Source organism: Dermacentor variabilis, chromosome 1, assembly GCF_050947875.1.
Source record: "Dermacentor variabilis isolate Ectoservices chromosome 1, ASM5094787v1, whole genome shotgun sequence".
NCBI lineage: Eukaryota > Metazoa > Arthropoda > Arachnida > Ixodida > Ixodidae > Dermacentor > Dermacentor variabilis.
Window position 1 is genome coordinate 255,731,362 of NC_134568.1, and position 14,199 is coordinate 255,745,560.

At 41.9% G+C, this 14,199-nt stretch overlaps 1 protein-coding gene across 2 annotated transcripts in view; it reads right to left on the bottom strand.

Annotated features, from left to right (window-relative positions):
- LOC142561929 (coiled-coil domain-containing protein 102A) overlaps nucleotides 1–14,199 on the bottom strand; it is a 49,576-nt gene that overhangs the window by 4,633 nt on the left and 30,744 nt on the right. The window contains exons 9-10 of one of the 2 annotated variants that reach the window (XM_075673486.1): nucleotides 11,022–11,125; nucleotides 3,334–3,379 (exon numbers count right to left, since the gene is read on the bottom strand). In XM_075673486.1, coding sequence (XP_075529601.1) covers nucleotides 3,334–3,379; nucleotides 11,022–11,125 — 150 coding nt within the window. The remainder of the gene's footprint in view (nucleotides 1–3,333; nucleotides 3,380–11,021; nucleotides 11,126–14,199) is intronic. The other variant, XM_075673487.1, reaches the window with a different exon arrangement.

Consider the following 14,199-nt stretch of genomic DNA (forward strand, 5'->3'; position numbering starts at 1 on the left):
TTGGATTTTTCTGGGCAGTTGTTACTATAGAAGCAGGAAATGTGAACGTGACAAGATTATGGCATGGTACGTTAATTACGCAGGAAACTAATAAAAAGCACTGATGCCAAAGGCCTTGCATTGCATGGGAGATACAATTTAACAAGGTCAATACAGACAAGGCAGTTAGACATTTGGCCAGCTGCACCGTAAAGTTATGCAGATAGTAAAGCCACATATTGTAGTATGTAGCTAGCCAACGGTCTGACTGAACTGAATGGAACAATACAGACATGTGTTCACATGTCCTTGAAAAAGTGAAAAACGAAGCGTATAAGTAAATTTGCTCTCAGGCTCAAAACTAAAGAACGAAGATTTATGCAATATAATGTGGTGCCACAAGAATAACTGGCTGCATTTTGTTGCTTATCTCGTTTCACATCACACTTACGCATGGAACTTGCGATTTCGTAAAGATACTACAATATATATTTTTTTAAATTTGCCATCAAGATTTAACAGCTGTTAAGCTTTTGTAGCAAAATGTATATACAGCAAAATCTGGCCCAAGTTAACACGGAGGAATACCAGATATCCTCATAGAGCACATAAAACCTTGACACCAAAACAAGAGAAGAAGCATTCTTGCATAAAAGTCCTATAACCGACAGAAATCCTGTGGCAGAACAACATCCAACGTACAATGCAGAAAAACGAAGCACATCCAACAGCACCAAAGCAGATGATCCGGCATGTGATAACTTTTCACGTCATCCAGGCACTTGCAGCAGCCAGCACCATGCTATGTCCTCACACCCAATTTTGAAGGCCACTAGGGGAGGCTCAAGATGACAAGCAGAGTCACCCATGGCTCATTTATTACACTGTGTTAACTCAACTACTAAATGCAGTGAGGTGAGTGATGTGCAGCTCACTCTGCTGAGCTATAAGCTCAGCTGCAAGCTGCTACAAAAGAGCATAAGTGCACCTAAGGAAATCTCAAGTCTAAATAGATCAAACAAATTTTCACGATCCCCTAGGGGAAGATACAGCTAATCTGCAATGATTCAAATTTGAACACTTCATAAATTTCATTGGTCCAAACAACCATCAGAAGTTTGCTTTTTAATACATCAGCCATTTTGTCTATCATCTATTGTTTATGACCTGTCAATCAGTTTTGAGAAATTACAACTTCATGCAAGGCTCATATTTTTAATAAATGCAGGTCTTTCAAAAGAAGAGGCCTGTATTCTGTCCAAAACATGAATGACAAGACATTCACTCAAGCTTCCCCTTAAGAAATTCGAGTTGTGCATCACTGCCCAGGGTGATGCTACACATAGTGCACCATGTGTTGGGCTTCACAATAGACAGTTCACTTAATAGTGGTATCTGAAGGGACAATTTTACAATTTTATACTTGGTTTATTTGCTTCCAAAACGTAACTAGAATCCAGATAACTTACAGCCCGTTTTGTAGGTTTTAGATTCCTTTAGGCACATGCTTCTTGTTAGTAACTGTTGTCCTCCTAAGGACATGTTCATAAGAGCCAATTGTGAGTGAGGTGCTGGTGATATTTATTAGAACAGCTGCTACCAGAGCTTTGCAAGCATTCTGTTTAGGTCAAACTATTAGTTGGTTTAGCCAGTTAGCTAACATTGCCCACAATTAAGGCAGATGAGACGACTACTGCATGTGAATCTCGGGCACCATGATCTTTCTTTGAACAATCTCTCCTGAGTGCACAGAGGAAGGTGGTGCCAGAGCTGAAGTGCCATTTTTGGGTACCGCAGAAAATGCAAGCTCAAACTATCTCATTCTAGTGCAAATGAATGCATGCTCTTGTGAGTGTCACTCCACGCCACCGCTCATCACCCGGCATGTCGATTCTCGAGGCAATCTTGAGTCAGGATTGTACACAGCATGTTCTTGAGAGAAGTGGAACAGCAACTGGAGTTCTCAACGGCAGCAGAATGGCACATTGGGTACTTGTACAGTGTAGTCTACAACTATAATCCAAAATGGAAATTAACTTGTTTTTTTTTTTTCAAAATTCCTTTTAAATGAAATAGAGGAAAGTCAAGCCCAACATATGGCATACTTAAAGGGACACTAAAGGTTACCAGAAAGTCAAGTTAAAGTGGTAGAGCAATGTTCTAGAATGTCTAAGGCGTCAATCTAATCACGAACAGAGCTTTAGTAACCGAGAAATCGAGGTAAATGCATGACACAATTTGAGACCCCCCAGCGACATTCCGGTACTAGCCCGATGACGAAAGCACCCCTCATAATTTGTGTTACTAATACTCAACTACTCGTATTAAAATATCATTTTATTCGATTATAAGACGGAAGAAAATGCTACTTGTCTACGTCTATTCGATTATAAGACGGAGGAAAATGCTACTTGTCTACGTCTATTCGATTATAAGACGGAAGAAAATGCTACTTGTCTACGTCTATTCGATTCTAAGAAAAAATAACATTTTGACGTTACCCTTCAGTAGTATGGGTGTTCGAAAGGTTTCGTTTTCGCTCGACTCTGCGCGCTCGAATCTGCGCCGCGCACGCTTTGGAGTTTCAGTAGTTTCGTTATCGCGTCGTGCTGTGCGGGTTCCGCTGGCTCGCGAAACTTTCATTTCGAACAAGCAGTGAGAATGCCACGTCCTTGTGATGTCGTGGGAAGCCCTCATTGCTTTCCCGCTCCGGAGAGCCGGTGTCGAGGCCGCCGTCGTAGTACGCAACGACCCCGGCAGCGCGAGCCCTCAGCAGCAGGTCGCGCTCGTCAGTGCTCAAATCGCTGAAGTTCAGCCCAGCATCGCGAGCCACTCTGTCGTTGTCAGGGTCCATTGTGACGAGCGTCGAAGTTTGCGTCATAGAATAAAGTACCGGCTTATGGTCGTGCGTTTCTCCTTCCGCTAGCCACCATACTCCCGCTTCCGCTCTGCTGTCGGCTCTGTCTTGGCTCTGTTTCTGGCCGCGCGTTTGAGTTTTGCGCAGAAAAGACGTAGCGCCGTCTGCGGACGCCGTTCTACTCACCGATGGCACACCGTCACTATGAGACCATGATGTCAGTACTCCTCGATCGGAGGGCGGGCGATTTGAACTGCGCTAGAGGTACGCGGATGCTTCAGAACGCATTTTCTCTTAAAATAAGTCTCTCCTTGGCACGAAACAAGCGTTTTGAGGTTTCTGGGATGGTATTTCAACAGTCCACGTTCACTTAATAGTAACCTTTAGTGTCCCTTTAACATGGAATGGCCCCCTAAGTGAAAATCGCAGACAAGTTAGTAAAACAGGGCATAAAAATGAAAGGACAGAAAGAAGAGCTTGGATGTTAGTGCCAGTACCTTGACAGTGTCCAAGTGAATCGATGAAACCAAGCATTCTTGTTCGCTTTAGAAAGTAAAGGAAAAGAAAGAAAACTACAGCCAGGGAAAACCACTCAGCAGCACTTCATATACAATGGAAGTTCATGACGAAAAAGTGTGGTCTTATCACTTGCACAACACACAGTCACACATTACTTGGTAAAGCATATTCTGCAAATAAGACTTGAATTCAGAGTTTCAAACTGCTTCCTCTGTGCCCTTCAAACACCTGCACTACTATAACTTTAGAGAACTGGCATTTCAACTAAAATTTATGCTGTCACTAATACTATGGTCATTTTGTATGTGCAGAACATCCTTATTACATGAACACAACTTGTAGTGTTATTGCTTTCATTGATACATACATAACTGAAGAGGTCTGATCTCTCAGTACACTAAAACTTGTCATAAGAAGCTAACAAGTAATGACACCAAGGACAGCATAGGGGTAATTATTTGTAGTTTTTAATTGAAGTGAAGAAATGAAAGTGGATGAAAAAACAATTGGCCGCAGGTGGGATACGAAACTACATCTTCGCATTACGCATGCGACGCTCTTACCGACTGAGCTACCGCAGTGCCATTAACCCATCCACTTTCTAGGGTGTTTATGTACGTCTACTAGAACTAACCCCGGGTTAGCCAGGGCCACCACTCGCAACCATGGCAGTGGATGTAGAACATGCTCTCTACCACAGCCATCACATAGTAATGCGAAGACATGGGTTTGTATCTCACCTGTGGCCAGTTGTTTTATATCCAATTTCAGTCCCATTTATTTATCATTTCCTTACTTCAATTAAAATCTACAAATAATTTCCCCTATGTTGTTCTCTGTGTCATTGCTTGTTGGCTTCTTATGACTGTGACTAATAAAAATCAGGCCCCTCTGTTTTGTTTGCTCTTGTATAATGAGGGTCTCGAATTCGGCAGCTTTGATGCCTTCAGGTAGCATGCGAGGGTTTATTGACCAATTGCTTTTACCCAAAAAGTTCATGCACTTGGCATACTCATTCAGCACAGAGTGAATCACTCTGTGGAATAGTCACATAGTCATAAGCACAGAAGCATAAGGTGACCATTCTACACCTTCCAGAAGAAAGCAGTCACTACTTGGCTAGCCCGCATGGACTTTTTTTTCTAGATGCCAACACCTTCAAGCGTTCACAAAGAAACAGTATCGCTGCATGCGCATTTCTTATCTCTATATGGACAAGAACCAATTGCACTTTGTTTAGCAATCTGACACACGATTAATATAAGTTTCTCATTTGGTGCATAACCATTGAGCTTACTTGTGGCCATTTCACATGTATGCTTTACTTCGGCTATTGTCAAGTGTGCTGGCTGTCACAGCTTTTCATAGCTTGTGTGAATTTTACTACATTTGTCAAAAAATTTATGTATTCATATACGAATGAATAAAGTATGTTCATTGCACACGAACTTAAAAAAAAAGATATTTCTTATCTTTTTGCTGCAGTAACTCATTTTGCACATAAAATATAGACATTATATTTACATACATAATGAGATATATACACTGTCCCATTATAAAGAAGCTTAAGCAGGAGCCAGAATTACTTTGCTATAGCCACTACATCGTTTTTTGAAAAAAGCCAAGAAGGAACTTCATACTCGTATTAAAAATGCTAAAGATTTCTATTTTTCAGTGCAGCTCCCTCTACTACTTAAATCAAATCCTTGCCGGTTCTGGACATCAATTTTGCCTAGTGCAACGTGCAGTACTTCTTTCAAGATTAACGACGCTATTACTGACGACCCCACCATAGTTTTGAATGCTTTTAACTCATACTTCCAACCTGTTTTCACCCTCGATAACCATGTAGTTCCAAAGTTTAGTTATGATGCAGAAAATAATAAATTAGGCAATATCGTAATAAGTTCTGATGGTATCTCAAACCTAATCTAGAATCTCGACACTAAAAAGTGTACCGGTTCAGATGGAATCCTGAATTCTTTCCTTGTAAGATAGTGCCTATGGACCAGCTCAGTACCTTACTGTAATCTTCCAAAAATCCTTAGACTCTGGTGAAGTACCGACTAAATGGAAAAGAGCCAAAGTCCTGCCTTTGTATAAATCAGGTGATAAACAACTTCTTTCTAACTACAGGCCGATATCTCTCACACCCCAGTCATGCAAGATGTTAGAGCACATTATTCACAAACATATAATCGAATTCCTGAACTCTAATGATGTTGTAACATCTGCCCAGCATGGTTTCCGTCGTGGTTATAGCACTGTAACACAATTCATTGATTTTGTTCATGCTATCACTTCTGACCTAGACATATGTAATCATGTGGACGCCATCTTTATTGACTTCTCTAAAGCTTTTGACTCTGTGATTCATTCTAAACTACTGGTAAAATGAAATGCCATATTAAATAATTCATGCCTTGTTTCTTGGATAGCCAGTTTTCTTTGTTGTCGCTCACAATTTGTTTCTTTTAACTCAGTGGACTCAACTCCTGTCGACGCTACGTAAGGAGTTCCTCAGGGATCCGTTTTAGGCCCTTTATTATTTATAACGCACCGTACATCAATGATTTACCTCACAGCACCTAAACTAAAATCTGACTTTATGCAGATGACTACATATTATACGAATCCATTAACTCCATTGATGACCACCACCGTCTTGCCCAATCCCTTATGTCTTTCTGCGCTTGGTGCAAAACGTGGCAAATGAACATCAACTGCAGTAAAACAGTCGTGATGTCATTTTCCAATAGACAGAGGCCCCTCTCGTTCGATTATTCTCTGGATGGCATCCAACTTAAAAGAGTGTCTCAATATAAATACTTAGGTGTCATTCTAACCAAACATCTTTCATGGTCTAAACACATTCAATATGTAAATAGGAAAGCCTTAAAAAAATTAGGTTATTTGCGCCGCACTTTAGCTAAGACCCCCCGTGATACTAAACTGCTATTATACAAAACGTTAATTTGCTCTGTTCTAGAATATGGATCTGTCATTTGGTTGTTATGTTACTTTGTTATAACGAGGCTTGGCTGTATATACAGTAGAACCTCGTTCATACGTTTTGGAAAAAACTGCAAGACACAACATACTAACCGGGAAAACCTACGATCCAAAGTAACTAAAAAAAATTTGACAGATCCAACTATTGTTGACATCTACGTAACGCGAAGCGTCACTCGGATTATTCCGGCATGGGACTCATTTTGTTGTTTTCCTATTGCATTTCCTATTGGTGTTTTAAGAGAGTGACGGGAAACCAAAATGAAATCGAGCTGGTGGGTGACGCCGGATGCTGCCGAAGCGAATCGTGATGGCCCCACTGCACCACCTGCAGCAGGGAATGGCGGCGCGGTTGGATTTTCGCCTACTAAATATGTGCAGTACGCTACCAACGGCGCTACGCATCACACATTGTAAAACAGATGGGCAAAGGTGCTTATCGCAATAGGATTGGCGGTGATAGCTGTGAATGCTGCGTGTGACGACCCTGAAGAAGATTTTCCGGTACCGAAATAAGAAACTGAGTGCGCGCCGGCGCTCTCACGTGAGACAGGTGAGCGAGTATTGCGGTGAAGCTGCTGTGGTGGGCAGTTATATACTGTTCTCAATTGCATGCGCCTCGTGCATTTTCTTGTGGATTCTTGTGGCCGGGAAGTGCCTCATACGATCGCAGTTTGGCAACGTAGAGACCGTTGGTGCCGAAAAATTGTGTGTTCCAGGAATGTATGAACCGATAAAAAATGAGTGCAACTCTATTGGGTCATCTTTTGTGTTCTCGAGTGTGAACATTGGCACCCGGAAAATGTCCTTAACGAGACCATATCAACGAGGTTCTACTGTATATGTAAATCTTGTGTGTAGTGTGGGGGAAAAAAAAGACTCTTCATATAGCACTTGTCTTTATCTGTCATCTTTGGTCATTCAAAACTGTTTTGCGATTCCTTTCTTTCATGCAATACCATGGTCCAAAGAAAAACTTTTGCACACTATCATTACAAGTTTATTTTATTTTTGAATCATGGCTTTGGGTAATATCTATTATATTAAATAAGTTAACTGTTACAAGCTCAAACAATATTTAAGGCACACTAGCAAATCAACAACAAAAAACATAACTTGTCATCAAGCTTAAAATTAGAAAGTTCTACCTACCAGCCATTTTCCAGAAAACAACACAGATACTATGATTGTTTCTGATTGTGTAATTAAACCTGTATGGTTTAGCAAGGTTGTGTTTCATTGTGAAGTAACACACTACATAAAAAAACTTCTTTCAGGGGTAACTGCTTGCTTTTCCAACAGCATTTCTTTACAAAACACAATTGGGACCGTTCATTAACTGACAAAGAAGAATGTTTCCTGGTAAACAATGGTGCACCAGTTAAAAATTGTGCAGGTGGGTGGGGTGCAGTTCCTAAGTTCACTTTGTTGCCCTGTGGACATACCTGAGAGGGCACTCATCATCAGAATCCAAATATATTGAGAAAAACTACAAATCTGTTGCTTCACTGGTATTCTCTGAGCATATGTTTGCTTGGAAGGATTGAAATTAACTTTGTTTATAAATATTCTCGCATCAGGTGCCCACATTTTAGACACAACCACAGACCATTGCCTGACAACAAATACACGGCAGGTAAAGGATTAAAGGGACACTAAAGGAAGTATCTAAAGACAATCTGCATTATTAAGTTACACTTGTGGAATACCACTAATGTCTTACACTGAGGAGTATCTTGGCAAGCCAGAAAAGATGCAACAACAAAAGATGGGCTTGAAGTTTTTGTGCAAGCCCCTTGTGAAGTTATAAGATGTGGACAGTCCCTGCTCGGGACTGGTTAATGTTTTATCAATTTACAAGGATTACAATCCATATTAAGCAAACCACACACTAAACGTAGTGAGTTTTGAAATGTTTTGCATAACAAAAATGGCCCAGATGTACAAAAACACAGTGAAATCCTTTATGTCAGTGGTTCTCAAATAGGGGTCCATGGACCTTTTGGGTCTATGAAAGCCTTCCTGAGAATTGCGAAGCCTCGCACGCAAGTGCGTGCTCACCGCAAATTGCACCCGCATAGAATTCGAAAGTAGACTGTATGACGCATCATAACTTTCGCAGTGCTACATAAGGTAATGCGTGCCACCATGCAAAACCAAAAGGGAAACCCCTATCATCATCACTACTGCTGCTAACCACGACGCCATATCGACCGGCCATCCGACGCTTGGAGCATACCACTTCCTGTTGGTAGTATCGACGTCCATGTTGGCAATTTTTTTATGCGAGTGCCTGGTGCGACACATGCTGCGTGCTATCATAAAATCGAAGTTACGAGGGTACAAAGATAATTACCTGAAGTTTGGATTTGCAGAAATCGGCGGCAAGCTGCAATGCATTTTGTGCAGCAAAGTGCTTGCATAAAACTTCCTAGTGCCAACCAAGCTAGCCAGCCATCCCCATACAATGCACCCAACCTCTCAAGACAAGGACCTCGACTTTTTCGAAGTGAAGAAACGGAAGCTGGAGTCGAAGAAGATGGATAACCCAATCAGCGTAAGATCACATTGTTAGCCAGTTTTCTAATTAACTTTGCTATATTTGTCGGTTGGCAGGGACACGTCTGCTAGTTTCCGGCACGGTGCGATTGTGACAGTCAGCATGTTAGGAGGTGCAGAACTGCAATATTACATTTTGTTGATTGACCATTTTGCGGCTTAGTATATTACGTATCATTGGTACCTATAGTGCGTGCCAATGTTTAACACACCTACAGACTGCTTTATTTCATGTGGGCATATTCAACCCAAGCCATTTTCATAAGTTTTACTGTATGAAACTTCTTTTCATTCCAGCTGGAGTCTGTCAGCTGGCTCCTCAGTGGCAGCAAAAGCAAGCTACATCATTAGCACGTATGTAGTCAAATAGATGAAGCCTCAAACCATCTGCGAGACGCTTATCATGCCTTGCTTGAAGGAAGTTGTCGGCACTGTCATTGGGAACGAGCATGTGAAAAAGTGTGAAAACATACCATGCTCAAATGACGTGGTTGCACCAAGAGTGAGAGAAATGGCATCGGATGAGCAAAGCCAGATAATTCAAAAACTGAAATTTGCGGAGAGGTTTTATCTTGCTGTGAATTAGAGTTGAAATGCATCTGGCAGCTGACAGCTCATTGCATTTGTGTGTTTTGTGGATACCTAACTTGATCATCACCCAAGAGTTGCTTTTGTACAAAGAGCTCGAAACGACAGTGAAAATCAAGACTTCTTCAATGCTATTGACAGCCCTTTTTGTTCTGCATGGACTTAGTAGGGATAAGTGAGTGGGATTGTCCACTGATGGTGCTCATGCTAATCTGAATGTTTGCTAGGCCTGGTCAAGCAAATGAACAGTTCAGTCGTCTTTATATATTGCATGCTTTACACGGAACCTTTGGCATCAAAGGAACTGAACCAAAAGGTAGCAAGAGTGATACAGCCTGTTGTCAAAGTTGTGAACAGCATCAAAGCAAGGCCTAGGACTAGTCGCTTTTTCAAAGTGCTTTGCGGAGGGATGGGTTTAGAACATCAGCAGCTGCACCTACACATGGAAGCGAGCTGGCTGTTGCACGAACAAGTGCTGGCCAGGGTTTCTGAGCTTCTGGATGAAGTGAGCATTTTTCTAGCAGAAGACAAGGGACTGGGACAGCCTTTCAAAGACCCTTCATTCCTCACTAAGTTGGCTTATCTGTGTAGCACGTTTGAGCAGCTATCACCTGAACTCCAGCATCCGAGAAGGTTGGAGTAATGTATAGTCTGGCGACGAAGTGAGGCGCTTCTGTCGGAAACTTCAAGGTTGGTTGAGTAGGGTTGGAAGAGATCATCATTTTCCATTTTAAGTAACTGAGTGACTTTGCAAACTCTGGGGACAGTATCATCAGCTGGCAGCAATGACCCATTTGAGCACACTCAGGCGCCACCTAACAAGTTACTTCCTAGAGTGCTCCAGACAAATAGCTTGTGCCCTCTTTCCAGGCAGATGTAAAAGCATGCTTCACTCATGTTAGTGTTGATGCTGAAAATGAGCTGATGGAGCTTCTAGAAAATGCTGTACTTAAGGGAAAGTTTGCTACTGTGGACCTCAAGACATTTTGGTTGGGGCAAGCTGAAATGTTTCCCCTGCTCTACGAAAAGGCTGTAAGATCGATGTTGCAGTTTTCGACAACACATGCATGTGAAGATGCATTTTCAAGACTTGCTTGAAAATGTTGTCACGTGTGTGAATACTCACATTATTTGCTGCAGTATCATACATGATGTGTTACTTGCGCAATCAATAAACAGTGTCCAGTTTACATTGAAAATACTGCCATTCTTTGGCGTGGCATTGAACACAAGCTACCCCACAAGCTCACATTCGAGGTAAGTTTTTTCCTTTTTTCCCCCCGTTTTCTGGGATTCCAAATTTCAAGGGTTGGCCTAAACTGAGTAAATATTGTAACTTAGTGTGGCTCTTTAGTGTCCCTTTAATGCTTGGTTACCGCACCACTATCAGAAAATGCATGGGAATGTGTGAACACGTAATCTCAACGGTAGCTGGCATGACTTATAGGTACAAAACATTTGGGTCAAATGCGTTGTGAAAAATGGATCCTTCACCATCTACACTCACCTTGTCTGTAAGTGCTCCAGCTGCATCTGCAGTGTTTCAATCTGCTCCTGCAGCTCATCATTACTGCGCTGAAGTTTGCGAATACTGTTGGTGGCAGTGTCAGCCTTCAGGAGATGGAGAAGGGCAATGCAGCATGTTATAAAATGTACATAAAACATAAAAAACAGAAAACAAAAGCTAGACATGCTGCACAAACTCTGAAAAGTTTCATGTCATGATATGCACAGTAGGTTGAGAAGATACAGTTCACTACTATATATGTGGATGTTCCTGGTTAATCTGGTTATAGCAGATGTAATACAGCTCATTAGGGAGGAAGATGAAAAAAACAACAGAGTGCAACCTTTAAAAAAGATCACAAGTATGCTTTTACATTTGCGTGTGCTTTCTTAGGCATCCCTTTCAGCAAGTGGAGTCACAGTTACACTGGAAAATGTAAGAAATTAAGTGGTTCTCTTGTTCACACCCTGAGGATCTAAAAGACAGAATAATTCCTCCCACAGCAACACCACTTAGCAAAAACAATCACATGAAGATGCTGTTGGTACGAAAAGTAGCAAAACGTGATGTATATTTGAACAAGATTATCCTACATAGTTTCACTGGTGTTGGTACTATAGCATAAGCAAAGTGTTCAAGAAGTACAATTTTTACAGTCTCAAGTGTTAGCAAATATGGCTGTACAAATTGAAATGTAGAAAGAAAAATGAAAAGATACTAGCAACATAAGAACATTTGACATGTCACAAGAGTGGGAAACAATGAAGTTAAAAGGTGTATAAATTTAATTTGAACTTGAACATGAAACAACATAATCTGACTGAAACCCCAGTTTTTTTTTTACTGACTTTTACGGACAATATAACAACTTCCACCAATGGTAGCACAATAGGAAGGTAAGTTTCTGTTATGTATTTGCATGGAAATTTAGCTTTTTGGCACCATCCCCCATTTCTGCCCAAGCTAGGAAAAAAAAAAAAAAAACTCACAAATGTCCCTCGGGTCAATCAGCCCTATCAGCCAACAATATGTGCATCCCTTCAAATCTTGTAGTATGCTGTCAAGCGCACCATTTCTCGGCTACCTGTACTTGTCTATAGAACTAGCACAGCCAGAAGTAATTGAAAGCAGCTTTAAAATATGAACTGAAGTGCAACTTCACTGATTTATAGAAATACACACAGGGGAAAAAAAAAAAAGGTTAGTTTCAAAGCTACAGCACTTTGTTTCTGCCAAGTTGCTTTTTTGGCAAGTGGTGACCATTGTAGCAGCTGCAGAATCAATGTATAATTGAGCTTTGACTCTGTTGTACATTGTACAAAGCAAGACTAACATTTTGGCTCCAAACACAAGACTCTGCAAACAGGGCGTCGAATTGAAACCGAGCTGACATTCTTGGAACATGCCTGAACTCGAAACAAACCTGAACCGAAAAAATAATAATGGTTACCAGTTTGGCACAAAACGGTCTGTTCAAGCATATAGGGTAATGATAGATTTGCAATATTTCTAATAAATCAGTCAGCGTGCCCAACCAGTAGATTGTTATGACTCATGAGTTGCACTGTGCAGAATGGGCACAGACAATGGCTATGTGCTGGAAACTACGGCCACCTCGGCAGAGATGCTTGTACTTCTAAACTCAGCCATGTCAATTGTGTCCCGCTGCCGAAAAGTTATTTCCAGGGGTCCGTGAAATCACCATTTCTGTTGACACTCCAATTAGCCATTAGATAATCTCGTTATTATAAGCAAATAAACTGTAAAACATACATGCCAGGATACACGGAGAGGAGAAAAAATGATGTCCTCCGAGGAGGGAAAATCAATGAGTTAAGCTTCACAATTTATTGTAATCATAACACTGCCGTCAGCTTTTCAGTGTGAAGCAATCGCGACTGTAAACATGTGAAACCTTTTTTTATGAACTGTAATGATACAATGCTCGTTTGCTGCCTACAGCAAAAATATAACGCTCGTCAAGTTGTAAAGATAATTTGCGGGGCACAATGTACATGCTTTTGACATTCTTATTGGCCCTTAGCCAGCGCAAGATGCTGCGTCAGCGCAGATGCACAAGAAAGGTCATCACAGGGTTCAGCACAACCTGTCCTTGTACATTGTTCAGAAGCATCAATTACCTTAGCTGCTTCTAAAAAAGCAGTAAACTGAGCAAAATGTCAAATGCTGACTTTTTTCTTTGCTATAGGCTCGAAGTTTGGAGTTGTACTTACGTAATACATACAATATATACAATGTGAATTCGCGGTGTCTTCGACACCACAGATCACACACCAGAGCTCGCTCCCCCCCCCCCCCACCACCACCAGTCTAATATTAAATACAGTCGCCAACTGATTTTTCGGACTCCAAAAATTCAAACATGCTCGATTATTCAGTCTGCTTCGCAGCACCGCCACTCTCCCTATAGACCATAATGTATAACAACTGCCGAAAGTTCAGGCACCTTGCAACCTCTCGTCTGATTTTTCGGACACTCCTTGAGCCAACTCGATCGAGGGCACCATGCACCGACTCTGACCGGTGCATGGTTCGACTTGCTGAATGCCATTTTTGTTTTGAACAGAGCACCCTGCTGCCCCACGAAGTGGCGCTACTGAAAATTCCCACTCACCATCATCGTTTCTGCCTGGCTCGATAGAGTTGCTACAGCAGTTCTGGTCTCAGCTTAGCAAGCCATGTTAAGACAATCCAGCAGCCTATTTGTTTGTTTCTTCGTGCATGACGCTGCGAGTAGGCCACATTTTTCGTTTGTGCGAAAGGTGTCGGCGTGGTGGTGTTTGCTTTGTGTGCTGTGTCGAGGTTGTGGTGATCCAATGCGGCATACGGACACATTGCATCAAGTGTCTAAAGGCGCCGACAGTGCGCGTGCAGACTGTGCTAGGGCATGCCGGCAAGCGGGTGCCTGGAGGCCTAGGACTTGTCGCCTTCCGATGTGCTCCCTACTGACGCCGAAAATGTTCTGCGAAGACCTGCACAGTGGTTGAATTGCGATTCCAAACACCGTCTCATTTGACAGTTTCACAGGTGCTGATACTGCGCAGAACTCGACGACGGCGAGATCATTCGTGAGGTTTCTGTTGCACCGCCGGACGATGACTCCTAGTCAGAAGATGACGCACCAATGCTACACTGCCGTCACATGCGAAGCGTGGAC